The sequence below is a fragment of the Pseudophryne corroboree genome, chromosome 5 (genome assembly GCF_028390025.1).
Source record: "Pseudophryne corroboree isolate aPseCor3 chromosome 5, aPseCor3.hap2, whole genome shotgun sequence".
In the NCBI taxonomy this organism is placed as follows: Eukaryota; Metazoa; Chordata; class Amphibia; order Anura; family Myobatrachidae; genus Pseudophryne; species Pseudophryne corroboree.
This window is the reverse complement of record NC_086448.1, coordinates 544,296,554-544,311,811: the sequence shown is the minus strand read 5'-3', so window position 1 is coordinate 544,311,811 and position 15,258 is coordinate 544,296,554. Positions and strand designations below refer to the sequence as shown.

Below are 15,258 nucleotides of genomic sequence, written 5' to 3'. Positions count from 1 at the left end.
GTCGGGGGCGACACCACACTTATCTGCCCTTGCTCCGCCTCCACGTAACCCTCCTCATCAAACATGTCGACACAGCCGTACCGACACACCGCACACACACAGGGAATGCTCTGACTGAGGATAGGACCCCACAAAGTCCTTTGGGGAGACAGAGAGTATGCCAGCACACACCACAGCACTATATAACACAGGGATTTACACTATAATGAGTGATTTTTCCCAATAGCTGCTTAATATATATTATTTGCGCCTAAAATTATGTGCCCCCCCTCTCTTTTTTACCCTTCTTGTATCAGGAATACTGCAGGGGAGAGCCTGGGGAGCTGCTTCCAGCGGAACTGTGAAGGAAAAATGGCGCTGGTGTGCTGAGGAAGAAGGCCCCGCCCCCTCAGCGGCGGGCTTCTCCCTGCAGTTTCTGATTGAAAAATGGCGGGGGTTTTACACATATACAATCACAGACTGTATTATGTGTATTTTTATGCCAAAAGGTATTTTATTGCTGCCCAGGGTGCCCCCCCCCCCAGCGCCCTGCGCCCTACAGTGACCGGAGTGTGTGGTGTGCAGTGGGAGCAATGGTGCACAGCTGCAGTGCTGTGCGCTACCTTAATGAAGACCGGAGTCTTCTGCCGCCGATTTCATCTCCTTCTCTTCTGTCTTCTGGCTCTGCAAGGGGGACGGCGGCGCGGCTCCGGGAACGGACGATCGAGGTCAGGCCCTGTGTTCGAACCCTCTGGAGCTAATGGTGTCCAGTAGCCTAAGAAGCACAAGCTAGCTGCACGCAGGTAGGTTTGCTTCTCTCCCCTCAGTCCCTCGTAGCAGTGAGTCTGTTGCCAGCAGATCTCACTGAAAACAAAAAACCTAACAAATACTTTCTTTCTAGCAAGCTCAGGAGAGCTCACTAGGAGCACCCAGCTCTGGCCGGGCACAGATTCTAACTAAGGTCTGGAGGAGGGGCATAGAGGGAGGAGCCAGTGCACACCAGATAGTACCTAATCTTTCTTTTAGAGTGCCCAGTCTCCTGCGGAGCCCGTCTATTCCCCATGGTCCTTACGGAGTTCCCAGCATCCACTAGGACGTCAGAGAAAAGGTGAGTACCAAGAAAATGTGGGAGGAGGGAGAGTATTCCTACTTAGAGGTGGAGGAGTGGCCCTAGTATGTCCATAATCCTGTTATCAGAGTCCCTTTTCTGCTGTGTTCTTTAGTTCTTCAAAGCACAAGACCTTATTTTTGGGGGGAAGAATTGTAAGAGACTAAAAATCTATGGTGGTCTTACAATTCTACTCCAAGGAATAAGCTGTGCTTTGAAGAACTAGGAATGCAGTACAAATGGACTCTGATAACATGCAGTCAGTTTATGTTGTATGGTTCTGTTTCAGCTTCAGCACAGCACCTAAGCGAGGATATTTACAGCCAGTGACAAGACGGCATCCGCCTGAGCCTGCATAAATAGTTGGACCCTTCTGTTTTGAACAGCTGACACCTACATCTTTACTCCAGGTGACCTGTAGGACGTTTGATCGGCTACCTGCATCCAATCCACATGGTACTATTATAATAACTTGTATAAAATGCTAGGATTACATTAGTGTTTATTTTAGCACCTTCACAACCTGTGCAGTCCTCCTGCCTGGGCTGTCGTTCTGTACTCTAGTGCTTCTATCACAAGTCTTCCACTGAAATAAAGACCAGAGTGATAGAAGCACCAGAGCAGAGGACGACACCCCTGGCAGGAAAGAATAACTGCACAAGTTGTGACAGGTGCAGGATGATAGAACACTGTAGTTGTAATCTACCATACAGTAGAACTACATTGGTGATGAATGGACCACAAATACTTTTATTGAACACTCTTCACTTTCAAATCCTTGTCCGCATGTAAAAGGTAAACATTAAATAAAATGGGTGCACAAACAAAAAACCATGAGTCTTTGTACTCATTTTTAGTTAAGACACCTGTCTAAGCATTACAGTATGGACATAATCGTGCCCTCCCGAATGAAAAATGTGCCCTCCCGAATGAAAAATGTGCCCTCCCCATGATTAGCACCCTGCCCTAAAAAATTCCTAGAGTGAACACTAACAAAGTATGTTGGATACCCACGAAGACTAATGTTGCATTTCACGGTTCTAGATTCATGTCCATCACAGGTAGAGGAAATTATCTCACAGATACCGGGTTCCCTACAAATTTAGGATGGACAGGACACTGGATGATGGCTGGGTTAGTCCCAGTAGAGATATGACACATAGAATTTTTTTTAGGGGTATAGACAGTAGAGAATCACTTCCCCATAGTGCCCAATCCAGTTGTCAAATTTTATAAAATCCTCTTTGCCTCTACAAATTTATCTGTTACTAACCTCTATGTGATTTTTCTTCAAAGTTTCCTCCTCATCTCTTACGTTCACTGACAGGAGAATACAATACATGGACCCGATTACAGTTCAAACGTCACATGCCTGCTCGGTCCTTCAGAGTTCAGCCCAAATCCAGTATATCTCACCAGCACAAGGACACCAGTATTTATGCAGTGTGCCTGGTCAGGCACAAAGGGTGGAGAATGAGAATACTGGTGAAGGGAGACTGTGTACAGACACCGATATGCATGATGGTGTGACAGTCTGTGGTGAATGCCAAACCTGATATTTTCTTTTTTTTAATTTACTATTTTTCCCTTCTCTTCTCTCATCCAGAGACGGTTTACTTCACACAACTGATAACACACGATAGAAAATTAAAATGCAAAATTTGTGTTCCCTACAGGAAAAGGCAGTCTGGAGGGCAAAGGGATATGGCCAGGAGTCCTCAGGACTTTGGACAGGTGGACACAGTAAACCGGTGGCCCCCAGAGCATGTCTTCCAAGTCTAGCTGAGGTGGCACAAGGTCTGACTCATCTAGGCAAAGAGGGTATGTGCAAGCTGGTGAGAGCCTACTGGTGTGCGCCAGGATTCTCTTCTCATGCAGGTAAGAGAGACATGTTTTACTTGCTTGAGGAAGAATATTGGTAAGACAATACCAACAGAGCCATCCCATATCCCTCTGACAGACGGACCTTTTTCAGGTAATACAAATCGACTTCATACAGTTACCAACCTGTAGGAATTTGAAATATGTGTTAGTTTGTATTGATGTATTTTCCAATTGGGTAGAAGCGTTCCCTGCTGCCACAAATACTGCAATGTTCACTGCAAAGAAAATTGTGCAGGAATTTGTGTGTAGATATGGTATCCCTAGAATGATTGAAAGTGATAGGGGTACCCACTTTACAGGTGAAGTCTTTCAGGTCATGTGCAAACTGATGGGAATTAATAGCAAGCTGCATACTCCGTACCGGCCACATGCGAGCGCAAAGGTAGAGAGAGTGAACAGCACTATTAAGAACAAGCTGAGCAAATTAATGGCTGAAACTGGATTGTTGTGGCCAGAAGCTTTGCTACTAGTGTTGTACAGCATCAGAACCACTCCCAGGTCTCCACACTTAACTTATCACCCTTTGAAATTCTTTTTGGTCGACAACCTCATGTAATGATAGACCCCCAGGGTGATTTGAAATGTAATAATGAAGTGACTGTGAAATATTTGGTTGGGATGAGCCAGCAGCTAAGAAATCAACAAAGAAATCAAAAGCTGGTGATTCCTGACCTACCGAACAGTAATTGTCATGACTCACAGAACACAGAAAGTGTGAGAAAAAGTGGCGCAACTAGACACTTCCTGAGACGTTTATAAGAATTGCTTACACACTGGTGGTTTTAAATGCAGTAGATAAAGATACACCTTCCATACATATGGATACTAAAAAGATAACAAAAGGACACAAAACATAGTGTAATCCAATTAAATCAGATGGTGTATCTTTTATTCGTTACTGGTCCCACTCACATGGCGTAGATCATAGGTTCTCAAACTCGGTCCTCAGGAGCCCACACAGTGCATGTTTTGCAGGTAACCCAGCAGGGGCACAGGTGTATTAATTACTCACTGACACATTTTAAAAGGCCCACAGGTGCAGCTTATTATTTTACTTGTGATTCTGTGATGAGACCTGCAAAACATGCACTGTGTGGGCTCCTGAGGACCGAGTTTGAGAACCTGTGGCATAGATGGTATAAGCCGGGACTATTCGTGCTGGACTGACGGGAGATTTGGAGGATATATCTGACAGCGTGGGGGTATTCCCAAATAACCAGGACTGGTGGTGACTATACATCTATGCCTGCTGGCTGTTGTCTCCTGTAGCTTCTGATGTCCATGCAACATCTCTCTGTTTTCATGCTGTTTTTTAACCTATGTTTGTGAGTGTCTCTATTAAAATATCCGTTTTTTACCTATACACAGACGGTATTGCACTATTGCTATTTTCTTATTTTAAGTGCTTATTGGAGTCTATACGCCCTGTATCCTCGTGAAGTGGAAGCAGTTATATACAAAGTATATGGTTTCTACATGCAAATATACCATCTACGCCATGTGAGTGGGACCAGTAACGAATAAAAGATACACCATCTGATTTAATTGGATTACACTATGTTTTGTGTCCTTTTGTTATCTTTTTAGTATCCATATGTATGGAAGGTGTATCATTATCTACTGCATTTAAAACCACCAGTGTGTAAGCAATTCTTATAAACGTCTCTAGAAGTGTCTAGTTGCGCCACTTTTTCTCACACTTTCTGTGTTCTGTGAGTTACGCTGAAACCACAGTGAAGGTTTCTCTTGTGGGATTAAAGGCTGCTATCTAGTATAAGCGCAAGAAAGATCTTTTTTGTTTGGTTGACTAGTAATTGTCATGACATTGAGCCTGGGGATTATGTGATGATTCGAAATTTCTTACGCTCAGGTTGCCTCATAGACAGGTGGGAAGGACCATATCAAGTCTTGTTAACCAGCGCGACAGCATTGAAGGTCGCCGAAAGAGAGACTTGGGTCCACTCGTCCCACTGCAAGAAGGTCGCTGACCCGGAAAGAACTTGTGACAAAGAGCAGAGTGTAGAGAACCTCGTATCACTGGAGTGTTTGTTCCGGGAAAGTTGAGAAGCAGGACTGTTGAAAGGCACCTGAGCACGGAGAGCAACAAGATCAAGGACGGTTGTCACACCATTTTCTTTTTTCACCTCCCCCTGCATTTTCCTTTCTTTTCTCCTTCTTATTTTCCTTCTTTCCCCTAACGAAATGGATCTATCACAAGAAACTGCGTTTCGGGTTCTACTAGTAATTCTGTTTTTGATCAGGACAATTTGTTTTGGTGAGGGTCCCAGAGAGGTCGAGCAGGGATCTGGAATGGGTTCTGATGGCGAGTACGAATTTGTAGGATCTCAGGAGCAGCACATCACTCGAGTAAAGGCTGGTATCAGTAAGCGCTCTGGTAGTCATGGAGCTCGGAGGCACTGTGAAGGGATATTGTCTGCTGAACTTGTACACCAAATAGCCAACAGTGGGAGGTATTTTCGGTATAGGTATACCCGTGGAAGCAAGACCTTGTGGGTTGGAAAAGTATCGTCAGGGTATTGTGCCCATATCATCCAGCCCGATACTTGTACTGAGCAGATGGGAGAACTAGGGATTGGTTTCTTTACTTGGAAAGTTTGCAATATGGTGATGTTACATTTTATCCCCTATGTTCTCCCAGATTATGCCTATTTCATATGTGGGAGGAAAGCGTACAAGTGGCTTGCCCCGAGCTCAGAGGGATTGTGTTATATTGGGAGAGTACTACCAGAGGTCATGACCATAATCCATGATAAAATGAAAGACGTTCACCGCAGTGCTCAGGCTCCTTATACTCATACTCACTATGAACACATCATCAAGAGACACCTCATAGATAGGGCAGAGCACGCAGCCTCTGATTTGATCCACGAATCCACCGGGATTCAGTTCCTTCTCGCATTAGACATCACCCGTACTGCCAGAGGAACTATAAATTATAAGTATATCCATGCGCTAGCAAACTTGATAGATAATATCACTGAGATGTATGATGACACCTTCAGGTATACGGGAAGGGAGTTACAAGCCTACAAGAAGGAACTGATCCAGCACAGGATGGTCCTTAATTATGTCACAGCCGTGACAGGTGGGTACTGTGTTACTCTGGCAACTCAATATGGTGTGAAGTGCTGTACATATATTACAAACAGCACTGACAACCCCACGGAGATCATCGATCAGAAGATGGACGAGATCTTGCAGTTGAAGTGGGAGTTCAGGAGGAAGCACAACCTTACCTTAGCGACTGTGAGTAATAAACTGACCGGCTGGGTCTCATGGTTGAACCCACGCAAATGGTTCTCAGGTTTAGGAGAGTGGGCTCAAAATGTCATTATGAGTGTGGGGAAGTTTCTCCTTTGTATCCTGGGAGTCATCATAATTATTGGTTTGATATTTAGGTGTGTTCAAATTCTAACGTGGCGCAAGCACGGCACAAATTTGATGAGTCTAAGGAGCGAGGGCGCTGTTACAGCAGCAGATTTAATTTATGATCCATCCATAGAGACAGCGTTATGATAAGGATTGCAAATGAATTTCATGGCCTGTTTCTTTCACCCGTTTTTCTTTGTCCCCCCCTCTGCCCAGATACATCCAACCGGAAAAGACGTCAGCCCTACCCAAAATGTTTATGTGAATGTATTTTTATATATGTGTCTTATCTTCATCTCTTCAACCTCCAGTTAATGGCACACATAGTCGACAGGTGATATCCACATATGTTCCCCCTCCATGTATCATCAACTAAATGTGCACCCCATTTGTTGGAACAAGAAGCCGAAAAGAGCTCGGTAGTGTTTGTTGGCCCATTTGCAGACCCTTAATACGGGATGAGAAGGATTTAATGTATACTTCGCAATACCCCGAAGCTTATTTAGAACATATACGGCACAATGATACATGCCCCTCAGACATGGATTCATACATACATGCTTTTTACTATCCCACTAGGTCATACATTTCCCACCTACAACTCTCCCCCGACCATCACAGCTTCTGTATATATTGTATAGATATTTTTCTGTTTATTGATTAGGTAGTGGCAGTTATTGGTGCCTGCCAAAGGGTGGACTGTCGAAGTCGAAAAATATTGCAATACACACATCACGCACAAACTACACACAGATGGCCTCCGTGCACGTACTTGTTCTTCCGTGCGTGCGCATATTCGCAATTTGCGTATGGTCGCTCCCATGGTCCTGCGCATTAGCGCGTGGTATGAGTATTTACGGTAGAGTTTGTGAACGCATGAAAAAGCCATCAAAACACATTACATATTTAATCCAAATAGTGCACAATGTACACATAGTCTCCCTGCACCACACCAGCAAGTTACAACAGTTTAAATGGTATGAGAACAAAGGGATTCACCTTTACAGGATAGGAGGGGACAGAACAAGGTTATAAGGTGGTGTTTGGTATCCAGCTGTAGGGTATTTTAAGGGCAATATTCCGGTGCTGGTTTGCAGAAGATCGCACGCTCCTGCGAATAGTTATGCGCAGCAGCAGAATATAAATATAAACTGTGTTTACTGTACATTTGGTATGCGGCGGGAACCCAGAGGAGACCACCTACAAGTGCACCTGGAACAGACATCGCCCACCTATTCAAAGCAACCTATGACCTCTCCTGTACTGTAAATGACCATCCCTGTGTCCAATGGACAAAGAGATTACAGTATCCATTGTGTTAGGTTTTGGAAGATTGTACAAAAGAGCCAGCTGCATGCCTGGTCACACACAGACTCTAAAGGTCATCTACCTACATGACTGAGGACCAGACTGGGAAGCGCAGGTGAAACCAAACAAGTATGTACCATTGATTGTAGCCATTATTCTATTGTATTGTTTATATTGTTACCCCCAGCAAGTAAAGAACCGTTGGTGGGTTAGACCCCAACCTAGTTTTGATTTACAATTGGTGTCGTGTTCCATTTCCTTGCTAAGGTTTAAAGTGTATTTACAGCCACTCGGGCTGCTGCATTGTGCTAACAGCGTATAGGCCTGTGTACGCAAACTGTGTAGTCCCTACGCCCTTTCGGCGTACATACGCAGAGTGCGTACACTGTGTGACCTTGTGTATGTAAGGTTTGTAAATAATATAAAGGTGAAAGGTTAATTACTGCAGCCGCAGCAGCTCAATATTAAAGTGTATCAAGTGTGTTTAAGGTATATGTACATTCACATATCCCCCATATATACATGCCTTTCCCATAATCACATAACCCCCAATACACTTATATGCCCCCTTCTGTACATGCACATACCCTGATTCATACAATATTCTGTATAGACACATACCCACTAAAATGCATATATGCACACCTACCCCTGCCTAATAAACATATATACACCCTCCCATACATAGACACCCAATATACAGTAAATAATGTATATACACACGTCGTGTATATACATACACCCCCCGGAGGCACTCCAGGGACCTCTTCTAGTGCAACTACAGTACTATTGAACACCACAGGCGTGTCGAACCTGATTTGTACCAGGGCTGTTTCTAGCCAATTTGGCTCCCAGTGCGAGATTTAAAAATGCGCCCCCCATGACATAAAAAAATGTGCCCCCCCACACACACACACACACACACACACACCTAGAGAAAATAAAACTTGCGCATGCAAGTGGCAAGGGGGCGTGGCCTCATCTAAATGGGTGTGGTCTCATTTAAATGGGCAAGGCCTCGTCTGAAAAGACTACCTCACAATCCAGTTTTTGACCCTGCTCCAACAGATCACGACCACCACAGGAAAAAAAAATTCTACCATATTAAGCCCCACACAGTAATGCCCCCTGCACCATATTATGCCACACACCGCAATGCCCTTGATACATTAAATCCCCACACTACGGCAGGTAAGAGTCCCCATTTCACACATTACGGCAGGTGTCCCCATTTTACACATTGAGGGAGAGAGAGAGAGAGAGAGAGAATACTTACAGAGGCGATTACCGCTCTTCGGCCCGCCTCACCAGTCACTCCTCGCGCCGGCCTTTCCCTCTTCCTAACTTGGATCCCCCTCTGTACCCCGCTGGGGGGGGGGGGGAGTTTCGCGGAGTGACGGGGTTGTGTCGTGACGTAACGACGCAAACGCGTCATTCCGTGAAACTCCGCCCCCCGAGCGGGTTACTCTGGGAGAAATAGGAGTGGGAAGCAGGGAGCCACAGTTAGTGCCACGGCGGGCTCCCAGTGCGGTTGCACTGCTCGCCTGCCCCAAGAAACTGCCCTGATTTGTACTATATATATATATATATATACACACACACAGGCTACCAATGCATAAGTGATCAACACCATGACTCACCCACCCAATCAGCAGCCGGAAGCACTGCGGAGAGACAAGACATCAGTAAGAGTCACCTCATCTGAGCTGGCCCGCCTCCGTGGAGCTCTATTGGGTCATGTGGCAGCATCTATGTGGCTTCACAAGGAGGCTACAAGACCCTAGTATGCAGCGTAGGAAGGACAAGTGAAGCCATCACCTTCCACTTCGCTGCCACAGACTGTGCTGGGGTTCGAACCATGTGGGGCCTCCGGCTGCTGTACTGGCAGAGGGGGAAATTTGATCCAGCGGCTGCCTTAGCAGAAACCCCTTCTCCGGCGGCTGTACTGATAGAGGACGGGGTCAGGGGGCCTCCGTCTGCTGCACTGGCAGATGGAGGAGTGGTTTGGCGGCTGCCCTAGCGGAGGAAGGGGGGTCGCCGGCTGCTGCGCTGACAGAGGAAGGGGGGAGGGTCGGGGGTGCCTCCGTCTGCTGCACTGACGGCTGCTGCCTTAGTGGAGGAAGGGGGGTCTCTGGCGACTGCACTGACAGAGGAAGGGTGAAGGGTGCCTCCGATGGCTGCGCTGGTGGGAGGGGGGACTTGAAGTGGCTGTTGCATGAAAAAAAAATCCTATGTACACCAATTTAGTAGAATGCTGTGGGCCTATTTTGGTGGGGGGGCCTGGAGCTGCAGCTCCATCCTCCACATTGTTGATCTGGCTCTGCCGACAGCGGTTTCCCAACATTGGAGGGGGTAAAGGGCCCTATACACGGGAGAGATGTGTGCTGAGCAAACCGCTCAGCACACATCTCTCCCACCGCTCAGCACAGCGTGATGTGTGCTGAGCGATGCGGGGAAGGATGGGGGGCCGCTCATTTCACCCAGCGGGTGAAATGAGTGACGTGCTAGATTGGCCTGCATGCAGGCTCAATCTAGCACCGGCGATATCGCTATCGCTGAGGGGGGTACACATGAGTGATCTGTGCTTAAAATCTAAGCAATCTAGTCAGATTGCTTAGATTTTAAGCATGGATCTCTCCGTGAGTACCCCCCTTAAGTATTTTTACCATTCCCCTACCATTCCACTTATCACTTCTTTATCACTGCTTTATCTCTCCAGGTTTAATACATCTGCCCCAGAGTGTGTACATGAGGTGGCCTAATGTGGAAAAACAACTTTATAAATCTCTGTTTTTATTTATTATTAGTAAAACACCCTAGCAAAATATCAGAATCATGGTACTATAGCATCCTGGATACAATGTTACTGTATACTGTATGTCTACAGTATATTATAATTGGCTATGGCATATCCTGAGATCAACATGCGCAGTGGGAATGGGAGACATGCCACAGATCTTCAACCCTTCCACGCTAAAGGCCGTGGGGGACAGAGTTTAGGGACGAGCCATGGCGAGGTCAGGAGCCAGCAGGAAGACGTCATAGCTAGGGTTAGTGAAGAAGGGGCAGAGGAGCAGGGGAAAGATCTCTTGACGTAATGAATGTCAGGTGATGGGTCTAATATACTAGTAATTGCATAATTAAACATATCATCTAAACGAACCAGTTATAGGTAATCAATATAAAGTGCAATAGTGTTGCCATGATTTACTATGCAAAAATCCTTTTGTCTATGCTAAATAAGCCATAGACAAGTCTTAATTCCCAATGCATTTTGCACTGTTCTTGTGCCTGTGTGATAGTTACTGTATTTGTTTTCAATACTGAAGTCACAACGAGGTAAATCAGAAAAAAAGTGGCATTTGTGGTAACATGATTTTTGAACAACCAATAAACATGTAAATAAAGTATATGAAACCCCAAAACTGCAGGCTTGTGATGAATGTAATAAACTCAGAGGCAGAACTCTGGGAGGCAACGGAGTCAACTGCCGCCGGGCTCCTGCTTTGAAGGGGGGCACTTCTCCGCCAGTTCTGTGTTTTCAGCGACATTAATCAATTAAGTTAAATGACAGCAGCCGGTATCTCTTCCGTAGCCGACTTCCCCACTAGTCATTGCACCTTACAAATCACACCCTCTTTATTATAGATACACTGGAAGCAGATACCTTACTGATGAAGCTATTTGCCCCTATAAAGGAAGCATGAGAATTCTAACTATATGAAATTCTTTCTCAGACAATTACAAGTAACTTCATATACTGTAGTTAGAATTCTCATACTTCCTATGCAAGAAAAGATATCTCCATCAGTAAGGTGCATGTTTCCAGTGTAATAGGTTGTGGGTTCTAATCCTGGATAATTGTCAGAGAAATAATCAGCATTTGTGAGTGACTGAGCAGATCTATTTAGTGTGTGGCTGGACCCCTACATAGATCTGCCTAGTTGCAACGGTTTTGTAGTATCTTCATATAGTTAGATTCTTCAGGTTTGCTATGCAGGAGCAAATAAAAAAAAAATGCAGGAGCAAATAAAAATAATAATAATAATAATAATAATAATAATAATAATAATAATTAAAAAAAATATATATATATATATATATATATATATATATATATATATATACAGGTTGAGAATCCCATATCCATATATTCCGAAATACGGAATATTCCGAAATACGGACTTTTTTGAGTGAGAGTGAGATAGTGAAACCTTTGTTTTTTGATGTCTCAATGTACACAAACTTTGTTTAATACACAAAGTTATTAAAAATATTGTATTAAATGACCTTCAGGCTGTGTGTATAAGGTGTATATGAAACATAAATGAATTGTGTGAATGTAGACACACTTTGTTTAATGCACAAAGTTATAAAAAATATTGGCTAAAATGACCTTCAGGCTGTGTGTATAAGGTGTATATGTAACATAAATGCATTCTGTGCTTAGATTTAGGTCCCATCACCATGATATCTCATTATGGTATGCAATTATTCCAAAATACGGAAAAATCCGATATCCACAGTACCTCTGGTCCCAAGCATTTTGGATAAGGGAGACTCAACCTGTATATATATATATATATATATAGGGGGGGGGGGGGGGGGGGGTTTACCAATAATTTTCTTGCCTCTGGGCAACTGGGACAAACTTACGCCACTGAATACACTGATGTTAATGAAGAGATGAATGTAGATAAATGCTCTAGATTAAACCCACGTTTTTCCTTTGCATATGTTTCAAAAACACTTACATTGGTGATTGGTATATTTAGCAAAGTAATACAAATAATCAGCAATGAATATCACACGTCCATGCAATTTATTCATCATAACGTGTATAGAGGAAGGTGTCTGTCCATTAATCCTCAGGGTGTGATACATTTAGGTTCTTGCAATTTAATCATTAATTTAGATTTTTTTTTTTTTAATTGCTAAACACCTTAATAATGCTACATATGCTAGTTCCTGAGACGCTGAAACATGCTTTCCTTCGGATAACTGGCATAGACTACCATACATGCGGTCCCTTGCTGATCGCAGAGAGGCTGTATGTATAAAAGCGCCCCATGCTGTACATACAAAGTGCTGGGGCACCAGTCTGCGTGCTGTATATTATATCCTGACCTGGGCTCCCGGTTTGCCGCTCGCTCCCCATCCGCTTTTCCTCCCGTCAGAGGGATGGACCACCAGCACTTTGGAGCTCTTGCATCCCATGGTGACGGCGCACACAAGTGCAGCAGGGGACTGTGGGTGAGCCGTGCATTCCTTTATAGCGCCGGCCAGGTTGCTATGGACGCCGAGGTTTCCATGGCACGTTGCTACAATATAGGGCGTATGAAAGATCCTCTACTAAGTGTACGTGAATACCACAGGGCTGCGTAACCTTGCCATGAACGTGTGACTTGTGTAATGCCGCTTCGAGGACAATAGGGGGGTGGCACTTCTGTAGAGATTAGCGCCAATACTGTACAGGGAACAGGAGGAGATGAATATACAAAAAATTGTTTTGTTTGAACTGTTGTCTCCCAGGAGGTAAGCAGCAGCGCCTCATGGGGATATCCTCCCTCTCCTAACACTGGACCTAAGTAGGAGATATACACTGTATTTGCTGTTGTCTGTGTGGGGGGAAGGGGGTGTCAGTCTGATGGCTTAATGCATACTTCAATGTTCATCTTTTAAGTAAGCAATGAGTAGTTCTGGTACTACACATCAGGTACGTGAGATAAGAAGACGGTGGTATTTTTAGACAATAGCAAAGCTGGTCGTATAAAAGTCCTTTTCATAGGTTTATTGACGAGAAATACAGTAGCCAGGCACAACTGGAAAAGCCCCCAAAGTTCGACAGGCTGGGGCGCTTGTGGTGTCACAAATACCGAGATCCGGTCTGTTACAGGAGTCCGGAGGGTGCAAGCGGTGTGGCAACAAGACGGAAGGCGGCAAACTGTAGATCTCGCAGCAAGACTGAATCCGCTCAGGAAGTGAGCCTGGACTAAGATCTCTGTAAATGATATCAGCTGCTGGGATGAGCTTTGAAGCACAGGACTGCAAAGGGACTAGGACACAGCTCCCTAAGGAAGACGATGTACTAGCACTTGCTGCTTGAGCAGAGGTCAGCAAAATACCCCGTGATGCTTCCTGATTGGTCAGTGGCAGCAGAAGCAACAGTCAACAGACAATTAGAGCAAACAAGTCACCAAAATGGCGGCCGCGACACTTCCGGTTTTAAAACAGACCCTGAGCCCAAATCCAAGTTGGCGGCTTCAGCACTTCCGGTTTTCAAAATGGACGCCCTTCTGAGTCCAGAGACCCCTGACAGCCTGACAGCCACTCTCGCTTGTATCCAGTTCTCCATGCCACCTCCAGATGGACCCTGCCAGAGCGTGCGAACCGGTAAATCCAGACACGGGATTATCCCTGCAACCTGGACCGTAACATGTACTGCCAAGTCAGAGCCGTCCCCAGGCATAGGCAGTATAAGAAAATGCCTTTGTACATCTGAAAAGCCTAGGGGCATCTGTGCAGGTTATCCAGTTGATAGACAGTGTCTAGTTAGACAGTCACTAGATAGACACTATATGTTAGACAGACATTAGGTCGACAGGGTTAAAAGGTCGATATGAAAAAGGTAGACAGTACAAAAGGTCGACAGGGTCAAAATGTCGACATGAAAAATAGTCCCTTGGGCTCATGTATGAGTGTGCAAATCCGGTGTGCAGTATTTAAAAATGTTCTGGAGTTGGGGTTGGAGACACTTGTGTGGTCTTGAGAAATGCAATGGGGATGAGACTATTACCCCTTTTCCACCTACGAGCATGGGTCGCAGCCGGGAGCCTGACATGGGAGTTGCCCGGCTGCGACCCGTGCTCAGCCCCTTTCCCATCAGCAGTCACCAACCCGGCATATTGCTGGGTTGGTGACGCTGCTAGTGACGCGGCAGTGTAAATGGGGACCCGTGTCCCATCGACACGGCTCCCGTTTACACTACAACCCTACCCGGGTCATTCCCGTGTCCTACCCAGGTAGATAGCCGGGTAGGATTCATGGGTCACTTGATCCGGGTTTTTGCGGGGTGACCCTTTTCCACTTGCAAAAAACACGGGTAAATGCGCGCCTCCGTGCATTTACCCGTGTTTTTTGAGCTAGTGGAAAAGGGGTATAAGTGGGATGGGGAGCACAACACAGTGGGGCAAGGGGAGCACAGCACCACGAGGCAACACTGTTAAATGAGACCACACCCCTTATAAGAGCCCATGACCCTTTTTAATGTGCGCGCCTGCCAGGGTCATAGCCAGAAAGTTGTGGGTCAGATAGCAACATTTTGAAGAGGCCCATGTCCCAATGCTTCTCGAGAGATACATCTCCACAGCAGTTGATAATTTATGCCCCATAATAGTGCCCTGGTTTATTTTCTGCACCGCAGTAGTGCCCTAGTTCATGTTATGTCACATTGTAGGGCTGCCAGTACACATTATGCCACACAGTTGTTTTTGGGCAATTCAGTTAATTAATGGCATTGTTTTGTCACTATTCAATTGTGTGTCGTGCCCAGACAGTGTTTAACTAAACCCATCTAAACTCCCTGCTTT

The 15,258-nt window shown here is 45.3% G+C and overlaps 1 protein-coding gene across 1 annotated transcript in view; it reads right to left on the bottom strand.

Annotated features, from left to right (window-relative positions):
- STMND1 (stathmin domain containing 1) overlaps positions 1-12,957 on the bottom strand; it is a 67,347-nt gene extending 54,390 nt beyond the window's left edge. Inside the window, exon 1 of the mRNA XM_063923211.1 lies at positions 12,797-12,957. Within this exon, the coding sequence (XP_063779281.1) occupies positions 12,797-12,886 (90 nt within the window). The 5' untranslated portion in view covers positions 12,887-12,957. The remainder of the gene's footprint in view (positions 1-12,796) is intronic.
- Between the last annotated feature and the right edge of the window lie 2,301 nt (positions 12,958-15,258).